At 47.1% G+C, this 16,370-nt stretch overlaps 1 protein-coding gene across 4 annotated transcripts in view; it reads left to right on the top strand.

Annotated features, from left to right (window-relative positions):
- The window catches only part of TTLL7 (tubulin tyrosine ligase like 7), a 2,250,822-nt gene that overhangs the window by 799,645 nt on the left and 1,434,807 nt on the right, over window positions 1-16,370 (top strand). For all 4 annotated transcript variants that reach the window (XM_069641609.1, XM_069641612.1, XM_069641610.1 and 1 more), the window contains one exon: window positions 11,577-11,741. In XM_069641609.1, coding sequence (XP_069497710.1) covers window positions 11,577-11,741 — 165 coding nt within the window. The remainder of the gene's footprint in view (window positions 1-11,576; window positions 11,742-16,370) is intronic.

Here is a 16,370-nt window from a genome sequence, read left to right on the forward strand (position 1 = left end):
CATGCCCAGGGTACAGGACTGGAGGGCCCACCTACGTAGCAGATCCCCCTTCTACACTGATTGCACACGTGGCGGTACAGCTGTTCAAAATACGTGTATGTACTCTCACTTACCGGGCTGTCCTCCCACTTTGCCGCAGCTACTTGTCCTGCCTCTGGGTGCTCTGGCATGCCACATCTTTCCATGATTCTAGCGGTCCACGCCGACCCCCACCCGCGCAGGCTGTGTGCCTGTTGCAGTATGCTGAGTGCCTCCTGTCTGTGGCGTGTTGTGCGTGAACTCCACCCGCGGTGCAGCTCTATAGGCGTTGTTGCCACGTTGTGCCTTGTGGAACGCTGGCGCCACTCTTCCAGGTAGTTCTTGAACCCACTGTTGTGTACCTGTGTCTCAAGTCTTCCTGCCTGGGTGGTAGCATGCCCTCAGGTTTGATATGCCAGCCAATGTCTCTTGCCTCGTGGTGGGGTCAGCTCCCCGCAGTGCCCGCCAACTGTGTGCTGCTTTATCTTATCCCCCTTTGTATCCAGCGACTGAGATTGCGCCACGCTCAAGATATGGTTTGCCGTTAAGTTAGTTGCGCTATTGCATATCATAGTGTTTCCACAGTGGTTAGGAAGGTATTAACAACAATAGACTCTTGCTCCGGCTTTGGTGCTTCACAATAATGCCCATGCAATCTGTTGCCCATGTACATTACGTGCCCTTGCACCTTTGGCGCGCTTGGATGGTTCTGCACCCTCAGACTATCTGTGCCACTCAATGTCTTCTGCTTAATAGGGCTATTTGCTCACAGTGTCTTCCAGCTATCTGCTGTCTCGCTGTGACCCTTGTGCCTTCTTTCCCTCCTCCTGCTTAGTGCATCTGTTGCTATGCACCACTGAATCAGCCTCGTAACAATGTGACAATTTAGAGGTAGATGGATTTTAGCATTTATAATCCCAACGTCTCTGTTGCTTTCCACTTCACAACACGCCCACGTATCTTAATTGCTAAACTGTGCGCTCTCTTCTATTATGAGCCTTCCGTGCTCATTGCGCATATGGGTCTGTGGTCATGCAGCTTATCCGCAGGAGGAAGGTCTCCAGCCTGTGCTGTCTACTTCACCCAGCAGTGTCACAAGCCTCAGCACTTAGCGCTTACCTTTGTTTTCAGAAGTGGTAGGCAGAGATGCTAACTTCCAGGCACCTTTCCTTACAGGCTGTGCTGTGGCGTATTACGCTTTGCCTCCAGTGCCGGTGGTTGGCACACTGTGTACTTCAGCGGTGCGTGATCCATTGTTCCATGCAGTATACCAAAGGCAATTCACCACGCTCTCGCACGTCTTTCACGCCCATGGGTCGCTAGGATCAACGCTGTCCGGGCCTGCAGCCTTATGTGCTGTTCTGTTTGGTTTATGTCTCCAGGCTTCTTCTTTGTGGAATATGTTCCCGTTGCAAGGGCTTTGTCTGTGCTTTCTCAGCTGTCGACGCCACCTCCACTTTTTGCAGTGTCTTGCACTGTAATCCTGTGTTCGCCTGTGGTTTCTTGCAGACGCAATCCAGCAGAATGTTCTATTTCTCTTCCACCTGGACAGACTGTAGGGCCAAGTCCTGCACTGTTAACTGCCTCCAGAACTCTACCCAAACCGCGTCCGTCCCGCTGCAGGGTCTGCCTCGCCGCAGTTCTCTCAATCAGGGTCTCGGACGGCAGGGCTACGCTGTTCTTCTCGGGAAGACTGCGGGTTGGTGCCCAGTGTCTTCCACGTTCAGCTTTGATGCGTAGTTCTCCTTCACTAGCTTGGGGACAGCACGCCTCACATCTGCAGTCATCAGTCTGACTTGCTTCCACGCTGGCTGCGGCCCCTCAACCACCTCAAAGCCAAGTTGCAACAGCGTCTGCCATCTTGCCCGCCCCAGGCCTCTGTTTGCAGGCCATTTTCTCGGCAAAACTGCTCAGATTTTCTCCTGTGTTGCTTGGTGGAGCTGGGGAATCGGTCCCTACAAGTGCGGGTATGCCTGGTGTCTCAGGATTCACCTTTCGCCCACTGAATACCAAGATCATGGGCAGGATCGCGACAGGAGCTTTAACTAGGCACAACCTTACTCCATGGGCCCAGGCCACACCCCCTCAAGGCCTCACCACCCAGGATATGATATGATAGGTTATATAGAAGATGGTTTTAAGCAGCTGTCTCAGGATACCCCCAGGTGAAAATAAGGGTAAGTCCTCCAAGATGTTTAGCAGCCCTCCTTTTTCTCCTTCTCTCCCTTTCCTTTTGTCCTTATTTAGTTATGCTGTGCTGATCCCCTCTTGCATAGAGTAAGTGCGTTTTAATGTATAAGCCAGCTCCTTGGTGCTAACTTTTCATTGGATGATTATCCTCTCTTCCTCCTCTCCAGGTTCAAATCCTGATCTTGCGCTTAGAAACCACTCGCTGGTATTAAGCACGCTATAAATGAACAATAAAATAAATAAATAAAGAGCACACCCCTCCCTGTGGATAGGTTAGAGGAGTTCTGTGATTGAAGTGAAATGGAGAGGTACACACCTTCTATCATTTGCATTTTTTTTTAATTGTCAGCTTTTTGCCCAGAATGTCCCCAAATGGCAATTGTTTGTAATTTACCAATAAATACCATGATATATAGATATTAATATTCCCTCCTCACGGGGACTCAGTGAAGCTTACTTTCATTTTGGTACCTTACTGCACAGCGTGCTATGATTTGTTGCCCTTTACACAAAATGTATAATAGTTATGAATATGAGTATTGATATCCGGATACCTAATCTATCAAGGCATCAGCTCGCCAATTTTCAGATCCAGGACATTTTCAGGGAAGCTACAAACACATTTTAGGTGGTAACTGAAATTCCTGAAATCGCACATTAATGACAATTATATCAATACCCCTGCCTTGAAACTAGCTTTAGAATGACACCAGAATAAACATGGTGCGACTTATGAGGATGGAGAAAATCTGAAAAATGTGGTTCAATGAGCAATATAATGCAACATAAATGTTACATATTCTCTCATTAATTCCACAGCTAGTTTCAGTTACATTAGCTCTGTTGAGTTGCATTTCCCTGAAATCACGTGGTACAAAGCTGTGTGTTCATGTTGGTTTAGGCCTGCAATAAAATTATCAATCTAAGGGGCGTGGCTAAGCAGCCATGGAATAGGCTGCACTGTCTGTGGGCTCCACGATCCGACAAGATGATCCGATGTGAAGCGCGAGGTTCAGCAGCTTATTCTGACCTCAGAGCACACTGACAAACGTGGGAGTGGTTCAGGCACAGTATGAGCGGATCACCGGACTGCTAGAGATAAAGTAGCAGAAGATGTGCTACTTTGTATCGGGAGCCGGTGCGGCGAGATGAACATCAACAAAATGGCGGCGTGACAGAACAAAGGATTCTTCGGCGAGCGAGTGCCACAGCCTGAAATGCAGTGGACTGGAAGCTTGACAGTTGCCTGAGGACAGCCGACTGCGGTGCCCTGATGAGAGGAGAGGAGCGTGCGGCCCTACGACAGATGCAGATAACCCAGGACTATTCGCACTGGGGTCTTAGTGCAGTGAGGGACCCGGCGGCGCGTAGATCAGGCGCCTGGCCAGGAGGATCAGCTGTGCGGAGACCGCAGATCTCTTCCCCCTTGGTGAGGAGCGGGGGGCGTTGGAGTGCAGACATTAAGAACCAGAGCGCGATGCTTCCGTGGTGGAGAAAGGTCGGGCCCGTGTGACAAGCCTGAAACCCGAGCGGATGTGTGGATACCTCATGTTCACGGGAGTACCAGGCTGATTAGAAGGCATCGGATGCTCCGTGTCTTCGAAGATCAGTACCGAGGTCGTGCGTGCAAGCAGCGTAAGGGAACTGCAAGTTGAGCAGTTGCCAGCAACATTTTTATCTTAATACAATATGAAAAATATCCACACGCATGAAAACGTTGGGGGGCGATGTACACTATTTAGGCAAGACGGATGCTTGCAGGGCTCATAAGTGGACAGCTCTGGGAAGCAGGAACAACTGAGGCAAGTTAGACAACGCAACACACGGATGGCACAAATAAAAATCAGAACAATTACGCAAAGTGGGAGACGCTGGGAGCCAGTATACTCCGCACACCCTGGTGCGCCCAGATCACGTGGTGAGGGGTGCCGGAGGAAAGTTCCAACGAGGCCTGCGCATCTTGGAACACATAGGTGCCAAAAGGCCCTCTTGGGAGCCAGGGGGGGCATACCAAGATACATTACAACGGCTGCATATGTGGGGAGATACAACCCATCCGGTGCATGACATAGCATGGACTAAGGGTTTCGGTACCCCAAGGAGACAACGCCTTTACACATTAACCACCCCTTAGACGCCAGGGAGACCTTGGAGATAGAACTTGTGGGCAAAAAAGCTTCTGGAACGTGGTACGCATAAGGAGTGGCGCAATGACAGCAAGAGGGGCCAAGACGAAGAGCAAGCAACCCACGATGGATGCCTTTGCCAGGACACAGCAGACCCCCACCACCCCGGCCCAAAGCGCAGGAGCAGCGTCTGTGGAGGGTACCCCAGTAAAAGAGGACAGCCTGGTCCTTGCGGCCATCTCGGAGCTAAGTGCCTCATTGGGAACAGCAATGGCGGACTTAAAAACGGCCCTAGAAGCCAAAATGGATGCGGTGGGGATAGAAGTCACCCTGCTGCGACAAGATTTTCGGTCGCTGGCTGAAAGAACGAGTGGTCTGGAGAGTGCGGTTAAAAACAACACAGAGACCGGAGCATGCAATACAAAGGAGGTGCATATATTCAAACAACAAGTAGCCAACCTCGAGAGCCAAGCAGAGGAGGCCGAGGGTAGAGCCAGACGGAACAACATACGCGTGGTCGGCCTGCCGGAAGGAGAAGAAGGCCAAGACCCAACGGATTATGTGGAAAATATGATCATGCAAGAGATAGGGGCCAAACAGTTTTCACGAGGATTTACAGTGGAACGGGCTCACAGGGCCTTGACTAGGAAGCCACGGTATGGGGGCCCCCCCGAGAGCAATAATAGCAAAGATTTTGAATTACAAAGACCGAGAGAAGATCCTGAAGTACTTTCGTAAAGGAGGAACGATTACAAGAGCAGCTGCTACTATCACAGCGTACCCAGATTATACCTTTCTGGTGCAAAGACAGCATTACAGCTATGTGGCAGTCAAGAGGAGGCTACGCACAGCCGGGATCAAGTATATGCTACTGGATCCTGCAAAGCTGAACGTCCTGCATAAAAGCAGGGCCCTTTTTGGACATGCAGGGCTGCCCGGACCAAGATGGAGAGCACGCCCGCAAGAAGCACGACAATTGAGGGGGACGCAGTAAACATACTGGAAAGGCGGGAGGGAGGGAGAGCCGGAGTAGACTGTCATACTGAGAAAAGGTGAGGAAGTATAACGTGGGATGCCTGAACCTGCAGAATTTGTTGGACTGGAATATAGTAAATGCAATGTATAAGTATAATAGGCAACGCTAAGCGCAGCGACTTTGAAGCAAATTGGAGCAACAAGATGTAGACAGCCTATCCCCCAGAAATAGTAATAGAACAGCCATTAGGGCGGTTCACCCTGCGGGGCTGCGAGTACAGGCTATTGCCAGAAAAGGCTAGATGCAGGGGTGCCTGAGATCCAGGGATGGAGCTGGGCAACAGTTGGGGAGGGTATTGTTGGGACGGGGCGGGGAGGGCGGGAAGTTTGGGTGTTTGATGTGTTTGTAGTTCGGGGTAGCTTAGCAGTAGTTGAGAGATGTTTGTACTGGGGATCAAGCCTACAGGGGGATAAAAAAGGGAAGGACTCAAAACTAGATAGCACTGGTGGGGACTCGGGGAGGGAGGGGAAATACCTAGAAGTGCAATGGGAGACCTCAAAGTAGTCACCTGGAACGTGAGAGGGCTCAATAGTTTTGTAAAAAGAAATAAGATTATGATGTATCTGCGACGGCAGAAAATAGACATAGCCCTGTTGCAGGAGACCCAACTGACGCAAGAAAAACTGGAGGTGGTACGGAAGAAGTGGGGAGGGACTGTAGTGGGGGCGACATATTCAGCATATGCTAGGGGGGTGATCACTTGGGTGGCGCCGCATGTACCGTTTCAGATATTGCAATCTACAGTGGAAGCAGATGGGCGGATGTTAGTTTTAAAGGGATTGGTGGAAACAAGGAGATATGTGTGATAAACACCTATGCCCCAAATCAGGATATGGCAGCATACTTCAGAACCCTATATAGTAAACTCAGCGCAAGCCTGGGGGGGGGCAGTGATTTGGGGGGGAGATTTTAACTGTGTAATGGACCCGTAAATAGACAGATCAGACTCTAAAGTGGACAGTCCAACCCCAGCAGCCAGAGTACTGCGACCCTTGATAACAGATTTCGGGCTGGAAGACGCATGGAGACTATACTATCCACTGGAGCGGCAATATTCGCATTATTCAGCCCCCCAGAATCTACGCACCAGATTAGACTATGTGTTTGTCACGCAGGCGTTAATGACAAAAATAACGCAAATAGAATATAAGGCGAGGGTCCTGTCGGACCATTCACCGCTTATGCTGACGTGGCAGTATCGATCCCCAAGAGCGAAAATACTGACATGGCGTCTTAGAGCGGAACCGCTCAAAGACAACATTTTCAAAGAAGACATGAGAGAAGAAATAATAAACTATTTTGAGACCAATACAGGTAGCGTGGAGTCGGCGGGTGTTCTATGGGAAGCTTTTAAAGTAGTGATGAGGGGGATAGCAATAGCCAAATCCAAAGGGCTACAAGGAGGGATTGTAGCAGACTTACATGAAGCAGAAAAGGAGCTGGAAAAAGCAGTGAAAGAGGGAGATGGCACCAAAGATGACAATGAGGCGATACTTAGGTTACAGCAGAAATGTGGGGGATATTGGGAAAGGCTGTGCAACCTGAACTATAAAAAATACATAGAGAGGCAGCATGCAGGGGGAGATGAACCAGGGAGAGTTTTGGCACGGTTATATAAAAGCGAGACTCCCAGACCAGTGATCAGAACGATAGTGAGAGATAATGGAAGTATAGCAGACACTCAGGAGGATGTGAATCTAGAATTTGCAAAATATTACCACACCCTATATGGGGACGGGGGGAATGTGACAATAATGCAATAAGCAACACTTTAGAGGACATAGGATTGCCACAGATTGATGTGGAAGAGTGAGAGGAGTTGGACGCACCAATTACCCTGGAGGAATTGGAAGAGGCGGTAAGGCAGCTACCCACTTGTACAACCCCGGGGGCAGATGGACTCCCCAACAAATTTTATAAGATGTATAAGAATGAGGTACTCCCACCGCTCCTGGAAATGCTCAACGAAGCATATGAAGTTGGGAAACTGCCAGAATCCCTGGGAGAAGCGATAATCGTACCGCTCCCCAAACCCAATAAGCCTGGAGGTGAGTGCAGATCCTATAGACCCCTGTCGATGTTGAACCAGGATAGCAAGATATTGACGGCGGTCTTGGCAAATAGAATGAAAAGAGTCATCACTAAATTGATACACCCTGATCAAACACGTTATGTCCCTAATAGGAACATATCTAATAATCTTAGGCGACTCCATCGAGTCATTGAGTATGCTAATGAAGAGACAAACAAAATGGTAATCATGTCACTAGATGCAATTAAGGCCTTTGACTCAGTGAAATGGCCATGGTTGTTGGCTGCATTAACAAATTATGGAATAGGGCCGGGGTATCTGAGATGGGCCAAATGTCTATATAGCGAACCGCTAGCCAGAGTGAAGACAGGGTCAGTTATATCAGAGAGGTGGCAGCTTGGTAGGGGTACTAGACAGGGTTGCCCATGGTCCCCTATGCTATATATACTGGCCTTGGAGCCCCATGCGATATATTTGAGGCAGCAATATGACACACTAGGTATTATTATTAAAGGGGAATGGCATTTAATCTCTTTATATGCGGATGACATTTTGTTGTACCTGCGCTACCCAGAAGAAAACCTACAGAATGTCCTGGAAGTGCTGGATCAATTTGCAGGGCTCTCAGGAATAGCAGTGAACCCCAAAAAGTCCTGTGTGTTTCCATTGGGGAGGTATAAAGGAATCCCACTGGAGCAATTACCAATCCTCCAGATACCATGGGAGATCAAAACGTTTCGATATCTGCGGATAGATATATATCATACGGTGGAAGCAGAATACCAGCACAATACTGTAAAGGCTGTACGGAACATAGAAAATAGTATGAGATTTTGGGTGAAACTCCCCTTGGCGATGATGGGTAGAGGGGCGATGCTTAAAATGGTAGTTCTGCCCAGACTGTTACATTATTTCGTGAACATCCGTTATTTGATATCTAAGCGATTTTTTTTGCTAGGCTGAACATTACATGTAGGGACTTCCTTTGGCAGGGGACAAGGAACAGGGTGGCGCTCTGGAAATTGCAAAACTCACATGAGAGGAGAGGCATAAAACTTCCAAATTATGAGATCTTTTATATAGCAGGCCTACTCCAATACGTAGCTAAATGGCTTTCTGAGGAGCCGACCTCAGAGACTAGGTTATTCCAACAAGATTGTGCCCCGTTCTTCCTGAATGAGATGATGTGGCTATCTAAAGCAGAGATGGAGAGGCGACCGAGGATGATGGTACTTGGGTGGGAGATATGGCGGAGAGCTTGTAACATGATGGGGGACCCTTACCCATGCTCCCTGCAGGTTCCACTGGTGGCCTTAGCCGGAAAAGAAACACAGTTGAGATTAATGATCAGGAGGCATTGGGAGCCTGTGGGGGTAGCGATGCTGGGAGATACATGGCAGGAAGGGGAAATAAGGAATTTCGAGGGGCTGGTGGAAGAAACAGGGGTGCATGCAGGAGAGTATATTACATACCATAAGGTGGTGCAGCGGATCAAAGAGACGTGGACAGAAGAAAAATTGCAGAGTGAGCCTGATACCGCTAAAGACGCAATATATGATATAGCAGAAGGGGGCCATGAAATATCAAGGCTCTATGAGCTTATGATGACCAAGGTGGGGAAGGAAGTGGTACGACTTAGACAGGATTGGGAAGAAGAAGTAGGGGCCCCAATGAGTGATGGGATATGGGAGCGTGTTCAACTGTATCACAAAAAAGTGTCCAGGAACACTAGGCTACAGCAAATACAGTTATATATCACCCATAGGCCGTATATGACGCCACAAAGGATAGCTACATTAAAAAATGCAGGACGGCAAGCATGCCTCAAATGTAATGAGGAAATTGCTGGAATGGTACACATGTTTTGGTCATGCCCAGAAATAGAATGCTTTTGGGGTGAAGTAGCACACCGGATGGATGACAAAGGGATCAAAGTGGAGATAGATCCAGCGTGGGCTTGTTTACTGGGGGGTTCCCTAGACCACGTAAGCTAAGGCATGTGAGTAAGCTGAGAGACCTGGTGTATATATTAGCAAAGAGGATGATTGCAATCAAGTGGAAGGCATGTCACAGACCAAGAATAGAAACATGGTCGAAGGATTTACAAAAATGGACAGAGGCGGAAACGACAGTATGGCAAGAGATGAGTAGTGTTGGGGGGGAGGAGGAGGCAGGAACCTTTATAGCTTGGAAACAACTAATTGCAGAGCTATTTCGGCCCGCATATGACCGGGCTAGTGACCAGGACCCACCGGGAGTAACCGATACAGAAATCCTAACCCAGGATGTGGAAATGATATACGAAGAGGAATAGGCTTGAGGGGAGGGAAGGAAAAGGGGAAATACAGTGGATAAGACAGAATGATGTGTATCATTATTGAGATGAACACTGTATGTTTGGTTTGTGTTGGTTGCTGTAATAAAATCAATAAAAATATATTTTTAAAAAAAAATAGCAATCTCTCCTTGTGAAGATAAATGCCTGGCTGAAGTACTGCATACACAGAGATGCATCTCTCTCTGACCACATGGTCACATTCCTGATGAGCAAGAGCCAAACCCTGCCATGCTTCAAAGCAATAGACTTCCTGAGGGACAACAGACCCAAGCAGATCTGGCCACGAGGAAAATACTGAAGAAGTCTGCCAGACAACTAAGGACTGTCTGTCGTCCTTAGGCTCATGCGAGATTTCCATGTTGCATTTGAAAACAAAATAGCATTTTACTTTGTTTTCCTGTGCAGCATTTTACTTATTTAAACAATTAGCATCTTTCTGTTATGGTGAAATGCATTTTTGAATGAAGGTATTCTCTTTGTTTTGCACTTTCAGTATTTTTCTTACTGTGCCAAAGCTAAAAGAGCTGCTGTTTGCTCACTCACAAAGGCCTTTATTATTTACATAATGTTTGTTTTGAAAAATGCTGCTGTGTGTCTCTCAGGCACACAGTGATGTGCCTTTTCCATGCTATAACGTTACTTTTGCCAACTGCAGAACTACATGTATTGATATTTCCTAGTCACATTTAGCAGTATTGACGTTTTAAGGCAGGCTTTTCATTCACCAGTGGGCCTTTCAGTTATATTTGTTGGGGGCTGTGATTAAACCCCACACGTCAGTCAGCAAATGCCAGCAGCCCAGGCATTTAAGTAAAGAAACACGTCATAGATCACTCCACACTCTCGTATACATTTTATAGAACTTTAGAGAAAGTGATACATTTGCACATGCGCACTATGATCAGTACATGGAAGTGTCTCCATTGAACATCCTGGAATGTGTTGAACGATGTCACAGGAAAAGAAGAAAATGCAAGTATAGCATTTAAAGACAAATAAAGTGTTTCCCAAATTCATCTTTTAAATGTAATTCTTGAAAAACATATTGTATTGACATCAATTATTGACATTGCTGTTTTCCCATCCCACATAATGTTCAGGCATTCACTGAAGCTTCCTGCTGCCTTGCTAGTCCAATCCGTTTGTTAATTTTCAAATATCATTTTATAAATATATGTATTTATTCATGCAAGAATAATGAATTTACCATACCAGTCATTCTTTCTTTAGGCTTCCTTTGAGTGATACTGCCAACTCTGTACTTTGAACTTGTAGTTGATGGTGTTGAGCAGCAGGGTGTGTGGGATGAGATCCAGTGAAGCACCAGGGTGCTGGCTTCTGGTAGAGAGCTCTTTCTTCAACCCTCTGAGAGAGATTGGAGACATCAAGCGCTGACATTTGAATGCCACTCACTTCCCCATTTGGCAGATGACAAACAATGCATTTTGATGGATTCAGCGTGTGTGGTGCAGAACGAGATTGGTCCCTAGTAGGACAGTGGTTGGTGCCAGAGGAGGCACCATTGCCTCTGGCTTTTAGATGTACTGGTGTCAGGAGATATGGTAATGGGCATGTGCATATTCACTTATTGCTTACATGAAAATGGACAGCTCATATGCACGCAGCAGCTGCGAGGAGTTTGCACAGATTGCAAATTCTCAAATTATACAACAGTGACGACTGCGACACGGTTTAGCTCACTAAATATGAAACAAAATGTTCAATTATGAATGTTCATAGAGAATGCAGTGCCCGCTCTGTTGCCGCTGCTGTCTACAATGCCACGGTGGACACATAACACACGGGATGCTTTCTCTCTCTCTCTCCATGGTTCAGAGCCAGCTGTACATGCATCTAACAAACTACTCTGTGAATAAACACAACGAGAACTTTGAGCGGGACGAAACTGAAGACAAAGGCAGCAAGCGATCCATCAGATGGTTCACCGAGTTTCTGCAGACAAACGACCACGATGTCGCCAAGTTCTGGAACGACATTTCAGTAAGAAATCCGTTTATGAAAATCCTATTGTAGTTTAAATTCTAGCTCAGAATGCCGAAGCGCATTTTATTGCTAGATTATGTTTACAAATGAAAATCTGTTATATAGCATTGACTAAAATGTCTTTTTACAACTCATTTTGAAAGCGTGAAACCACAGGCAATGACTTCTAATGTATATATCTTTATTCACGTTCTTTAACTTTCTGCGACGCTCCCTGCAACCCATAGTAAGAATCACAGAACACTTCTGCTGCCCAGCTTTGAAACATCCTGAACCTTTGGGCCGATGCTGCATATCATACTTTTGCGCACCGCATTATTGCTGGCCTAGATTTACTCTTAGGTCAGCTAATTGACCAATCCAGTGCCTGAGCGCTCACAACATCAGCGTAATGTTTTCCCCCAAACCAGGACACAATATTTGCAATGACATCCCACATTCTGGAACCAACGCACTTCTTTATAAACTTCCCCATCATGAATACACAAGTCTCCAAATGTAAGCAGCACACTGTCCATGAATCTGAACAAAACCACCTAATAGCTGCATTCAAGCCCATTCATCATCCTCACTGAGATTCTTGTTCAAGGCGACTAAACTGTTGCTTATGACCTGGTCCAAGTCACTACCCTCATATGTCCCTGACTTGTACCTATGCAGAGATTGTGCAACTTCTGGATCACAGAAGAACGCCAGAGCAGAAGAGCACAAGTATGAAGATAGGAGCAATCATGTCTAATAGAGGAATGAACAGCCCCTAGAATGCAATCAAAATTGTGTCTCCTTCAGGGGAAAGTTGCAGACTGACATTACAGGATGGGCCAGATTATCTATGGAGCACTTCCAAGATCTACAGAGGACTGGTCTACCTTTAGCAGTCCCAGGCTCCATCCCAACAACCATGTGTCAACCAGCAACCAGCTAATCAAGCCCCTGTTTGCAGCAGGCATATTGCAAACAGACTGTGCCTGCCCTACGCCAGGGAAGCACAAATCTGCTTGTCTGGGCATCTGCATACTTGGGGCCTCATCACGAGTTTGGCCTGAACCCTTAAATACAGTGTTAACGGTATTACCGCTGCATTTAAGGGCAGCATTTAAGGGCTGGTCAAATCATGAGTTGGGCGGAAAATTGCATTTTTACCTCCAACATTTTGCTGGAGGTAAAATTAACAATTTGCGGGCCGTTTTTGGACGTTTTCAGCGCTATTGCTGGTAATGGCACTCCCTAACCCCATTGGGAGTGGGGATTTACTGCCCCCCACAAATCGTGATCCGGACCTAGTTGCGGCAGCGCTATTAGCGTTGGGCGGTATCACCGCCCATGGAGAGAGCAGGGTTCTGTGAAAGTATGAGGGTAGTACTTCTGCACGAGTAGAGCCAGAGCAGCATGAACCATGCTGCAGCTGTTAGCACAGGTGCCCCACAGTCTGTGCAGTGTTGCAACCTCACCCCCCAGTGTGACTTTAGTAAGCAACTTCCCATTGCTGGATTCTGATGGGCGGCTTGATCCTGGGTCCCTTTTTTCCCTCTTGTGAGTGGCACCCTGTATGTTTGAGCTCTGTGTGTGAATTTCCTCATGGGTGGCACACATGCAGAGTGCCTTTCAGACCCTGTTTGCCTGGTTACATACTTTGGTGATACCTACCAATGAAATGTGCAATATGGATTTTCTCAGTTGCATGGTGAAAGACCAGTGCCATTGAGTTTATTTTATTCTTTTTAACGTATGCCTGCAGAGTCAGTGGGGGTGGGAGGTACATTTGGTACATTTACTGTTACAGAAGATGGTCTTCCCATCAGTTATTTTTTTGTCCACAAATCCATGAGCACCACCTTTTACATAGAGCTCACACTGGCTCAGATTCTTGCCACCATGAAGATCCTTGTCCCCAAATGATTGATTACCTCCCAAATTAAAATCTCTAAAACAAGGTTAAGCAAGCGTATTCTTGCTGTCCTCACCAATTGCATCCGCACGCCCCTTTGTTCTAGCACTGTTCCATCTGCATTCAAACGTGATTATTCTGCCACTGTAAAACAAGAAATTGCAGATTCAGAGTTCCTTTTGCACTACAGTTCCATTTCTGTAATCCCTTGTATCAGTAAAGCGCTAGAAATAGTAGTCACCAGGCAACTCTTCTGAAGTTGAGTCCCACACCCTTCTCAGCAATCTGTAATCTATGTTCCAGACTCGTTGAGTCTCAGAGCCACGCTTAATATGATAGAGGATTATTGTCTACTTGGGATGGTGGTCATGCCTATGCCCTTTCCATCCAGATCTTTCTGCGTCTTCCAACATCATCAGCCATGAGGTGTTACTCACCCCAATAGTCCATTAGCTTTTCCATTTTATCCTTTATTTGGAACACCAGAGTAATCAAATTAAACTGGTTATATCTTAATCTTTTTATAGCACGTAGGGTGGACCCCGGGGACAGGCTCTCATGGATTGTTTTCAATGTGTACATGTTTCTTCTGGTCCATATTGAGACATACAATATCAGCTTCGACATGTATGCCAAGAACACGCATCTCTACAATACTCATGAAAGCAGCTAAATAGAGATTTGCTTAAAACATGCCCGCATTGGACGCTCAAAAATCTGATTTGCCTTAATGGATTACAAAATGAGCTTGTGCGCCATCAGGTTCCCTTTCACCTCCCTTTCCAATGACTCGATTCACTACAGTAAATATGGCCCTAGCTGTCCATGACCTCTCTATCACACGCCACAATTAAATTCAAGAATGGCAATGGGTTTTTTCAACTTTAGCTTTCATGGGGCCTCATTATAACTCTGGCGCTTCCGTAATCAAGGGGGCCGGTACGGGACCAGCCCCCTTCATTACGGGAGCACGATTATGAGGTTCCCTTTGCGGGACCCGGATCAGACGTCTGGTAAAACCAGACGTCTTTTCCGGGTCCCGCAAGGGGAAGAGGGAGGTAATAACGGGCCACTTGTAATGTGGCAGTCATTACCTCCCTCCCCATTGCCATTGAGCCCTATGGGGGCTCAAATGGGAATGGGGAATGGTTCCTGCAAGGAGGAATTACCGGGTCCTCCTATGTCGGAATGACCCGGTAAGTCCCCATTGCAGGAACCCGATAATGGAGCCCGGTTTCTCGTAATGAGGACCATGGTGTTCCTGTCGACCTCTGCAACAGTTTCAGAAAATCACTATTATTCTTGCCGTACTGATATAACATTTCAATCATTGCAATACAATCTAGATGGGTCTGCCACCCGAAACGTTGCCCCAATTTCATAACGTCTTAGGTCATATATGCTTGAATCGAGCAGAGCGCATTGTCACTCCATCAACAGGGTCTGATACACAGTTTTAAGAGGGACTTCTGGAATCTGGCCTGGTGGACAGATTTTAGGAGTCCACCATAGTTATACCGAACAGGGTAACTCTGAGAGGTTAGCCAAAACCCAGTCAAGGTAGCGGTGGAGAGCAGTCAAGGCTATTCTCAGGAGAGTGCCAGTGGGGTCAGCGGGTCCACACAGTGAAGCACACAATGATTCAATTTAGACAGGTAACTACAAAAATACTATTTTTAATGTACTTAATAACGTATTCAACAAATTATGGTAAGTAAGTGATGCAGAAAGATGGACCAAGTCAGAAGAAATGTGCCCTAGCTTCAGAGGTCCAATCCCTATGAAGAGTGGGGCCTTGTGCCCAAATGTCACAATCCTTCTTTCCAGAAAATGTCTGATTTAGGTAAAGTTCTTGTGTTGGTGAAAAGTACCAAGGAAGATATTCAACAAAAGTTAGTGGTAGGTAAACATGTTTTTCTATCTTTCAGGTACAACTGCTTCAGGCGCAATGATAAAAAAGCAGTGGAATGGAATGCCTTCAATTTATTCTAAGGTTTATTCTAAGGAGAATGTGGGGATAAACGCTATGCGCTTACTTACCCCCCTGACTGTGATTGTCCCATATGACTAGGAGTTTTGACTGGGGCAGTCGCTGGAGGTAGGTTTTCCCACTGTTGGTTCCAGTGAAAGGTGCTGAGGAGCTGCGGGTGCAAGGAATCTTCTGATCAGTTCCAGGAGCAGAAGGCAACCCTTACAAATGAAGAAATGCAGAAGGCATTGATGCAGACACCTTCAGGACACTTCACCAAACGGGGAAGGCAAGTTCCAATGGCGGCCACTGCACAAAGGCGACGGCAGGGGTCCTTCCAGTTGTGGTTGAAGACCTTCCAGAGCAGCATCTCTTGAAGCTGGGCAGGAATGCGACTTAGACCACAAGCTGGCGACTACCGAAGTTCGCTGCTAACACAGAACAGCGACAATTCTAGCGAGGTAGCCCACTGGAGAGCTGGTCAGTCCTCCACCCCGGGGGTCCAGGGACACTTCTGAAGGCTCAGGACGGCTGGATTCTCGAACACGTTGAGACTGTCTGGTACCAGCAGTCCAAGAGTTGAAGCACCACTCAGGGCCATTCGCAGTTAAGGTAGTCCAGCAGGGCTTCACCAGTCCAAACGCAGGAAGTGATGCTAGGCCTCTTCAGGAGTCATCCAAGCATAGTCAGTCGACTGCTCTTCTAAACAGGATATGTGGCTTCAATGCTGATCTGAAGAAATGGCCACAGGAGTTCCCCTCTTATCCAA

This window comes from Ambystoma mexicanum, chromosome 1q, assembly GCF_040938575.1.
Source record: "Ambystoma mexicanum isolate Mex_15411 chromosome 1q, UKY_AmexF1_1, whole genome shotgun sequence".
NCBI lineage: Eukaryota > Metazoa > Chordata > Amphibia > Caudata > Ambystomatidae > Ambystoma > Ambystoma mexicanum.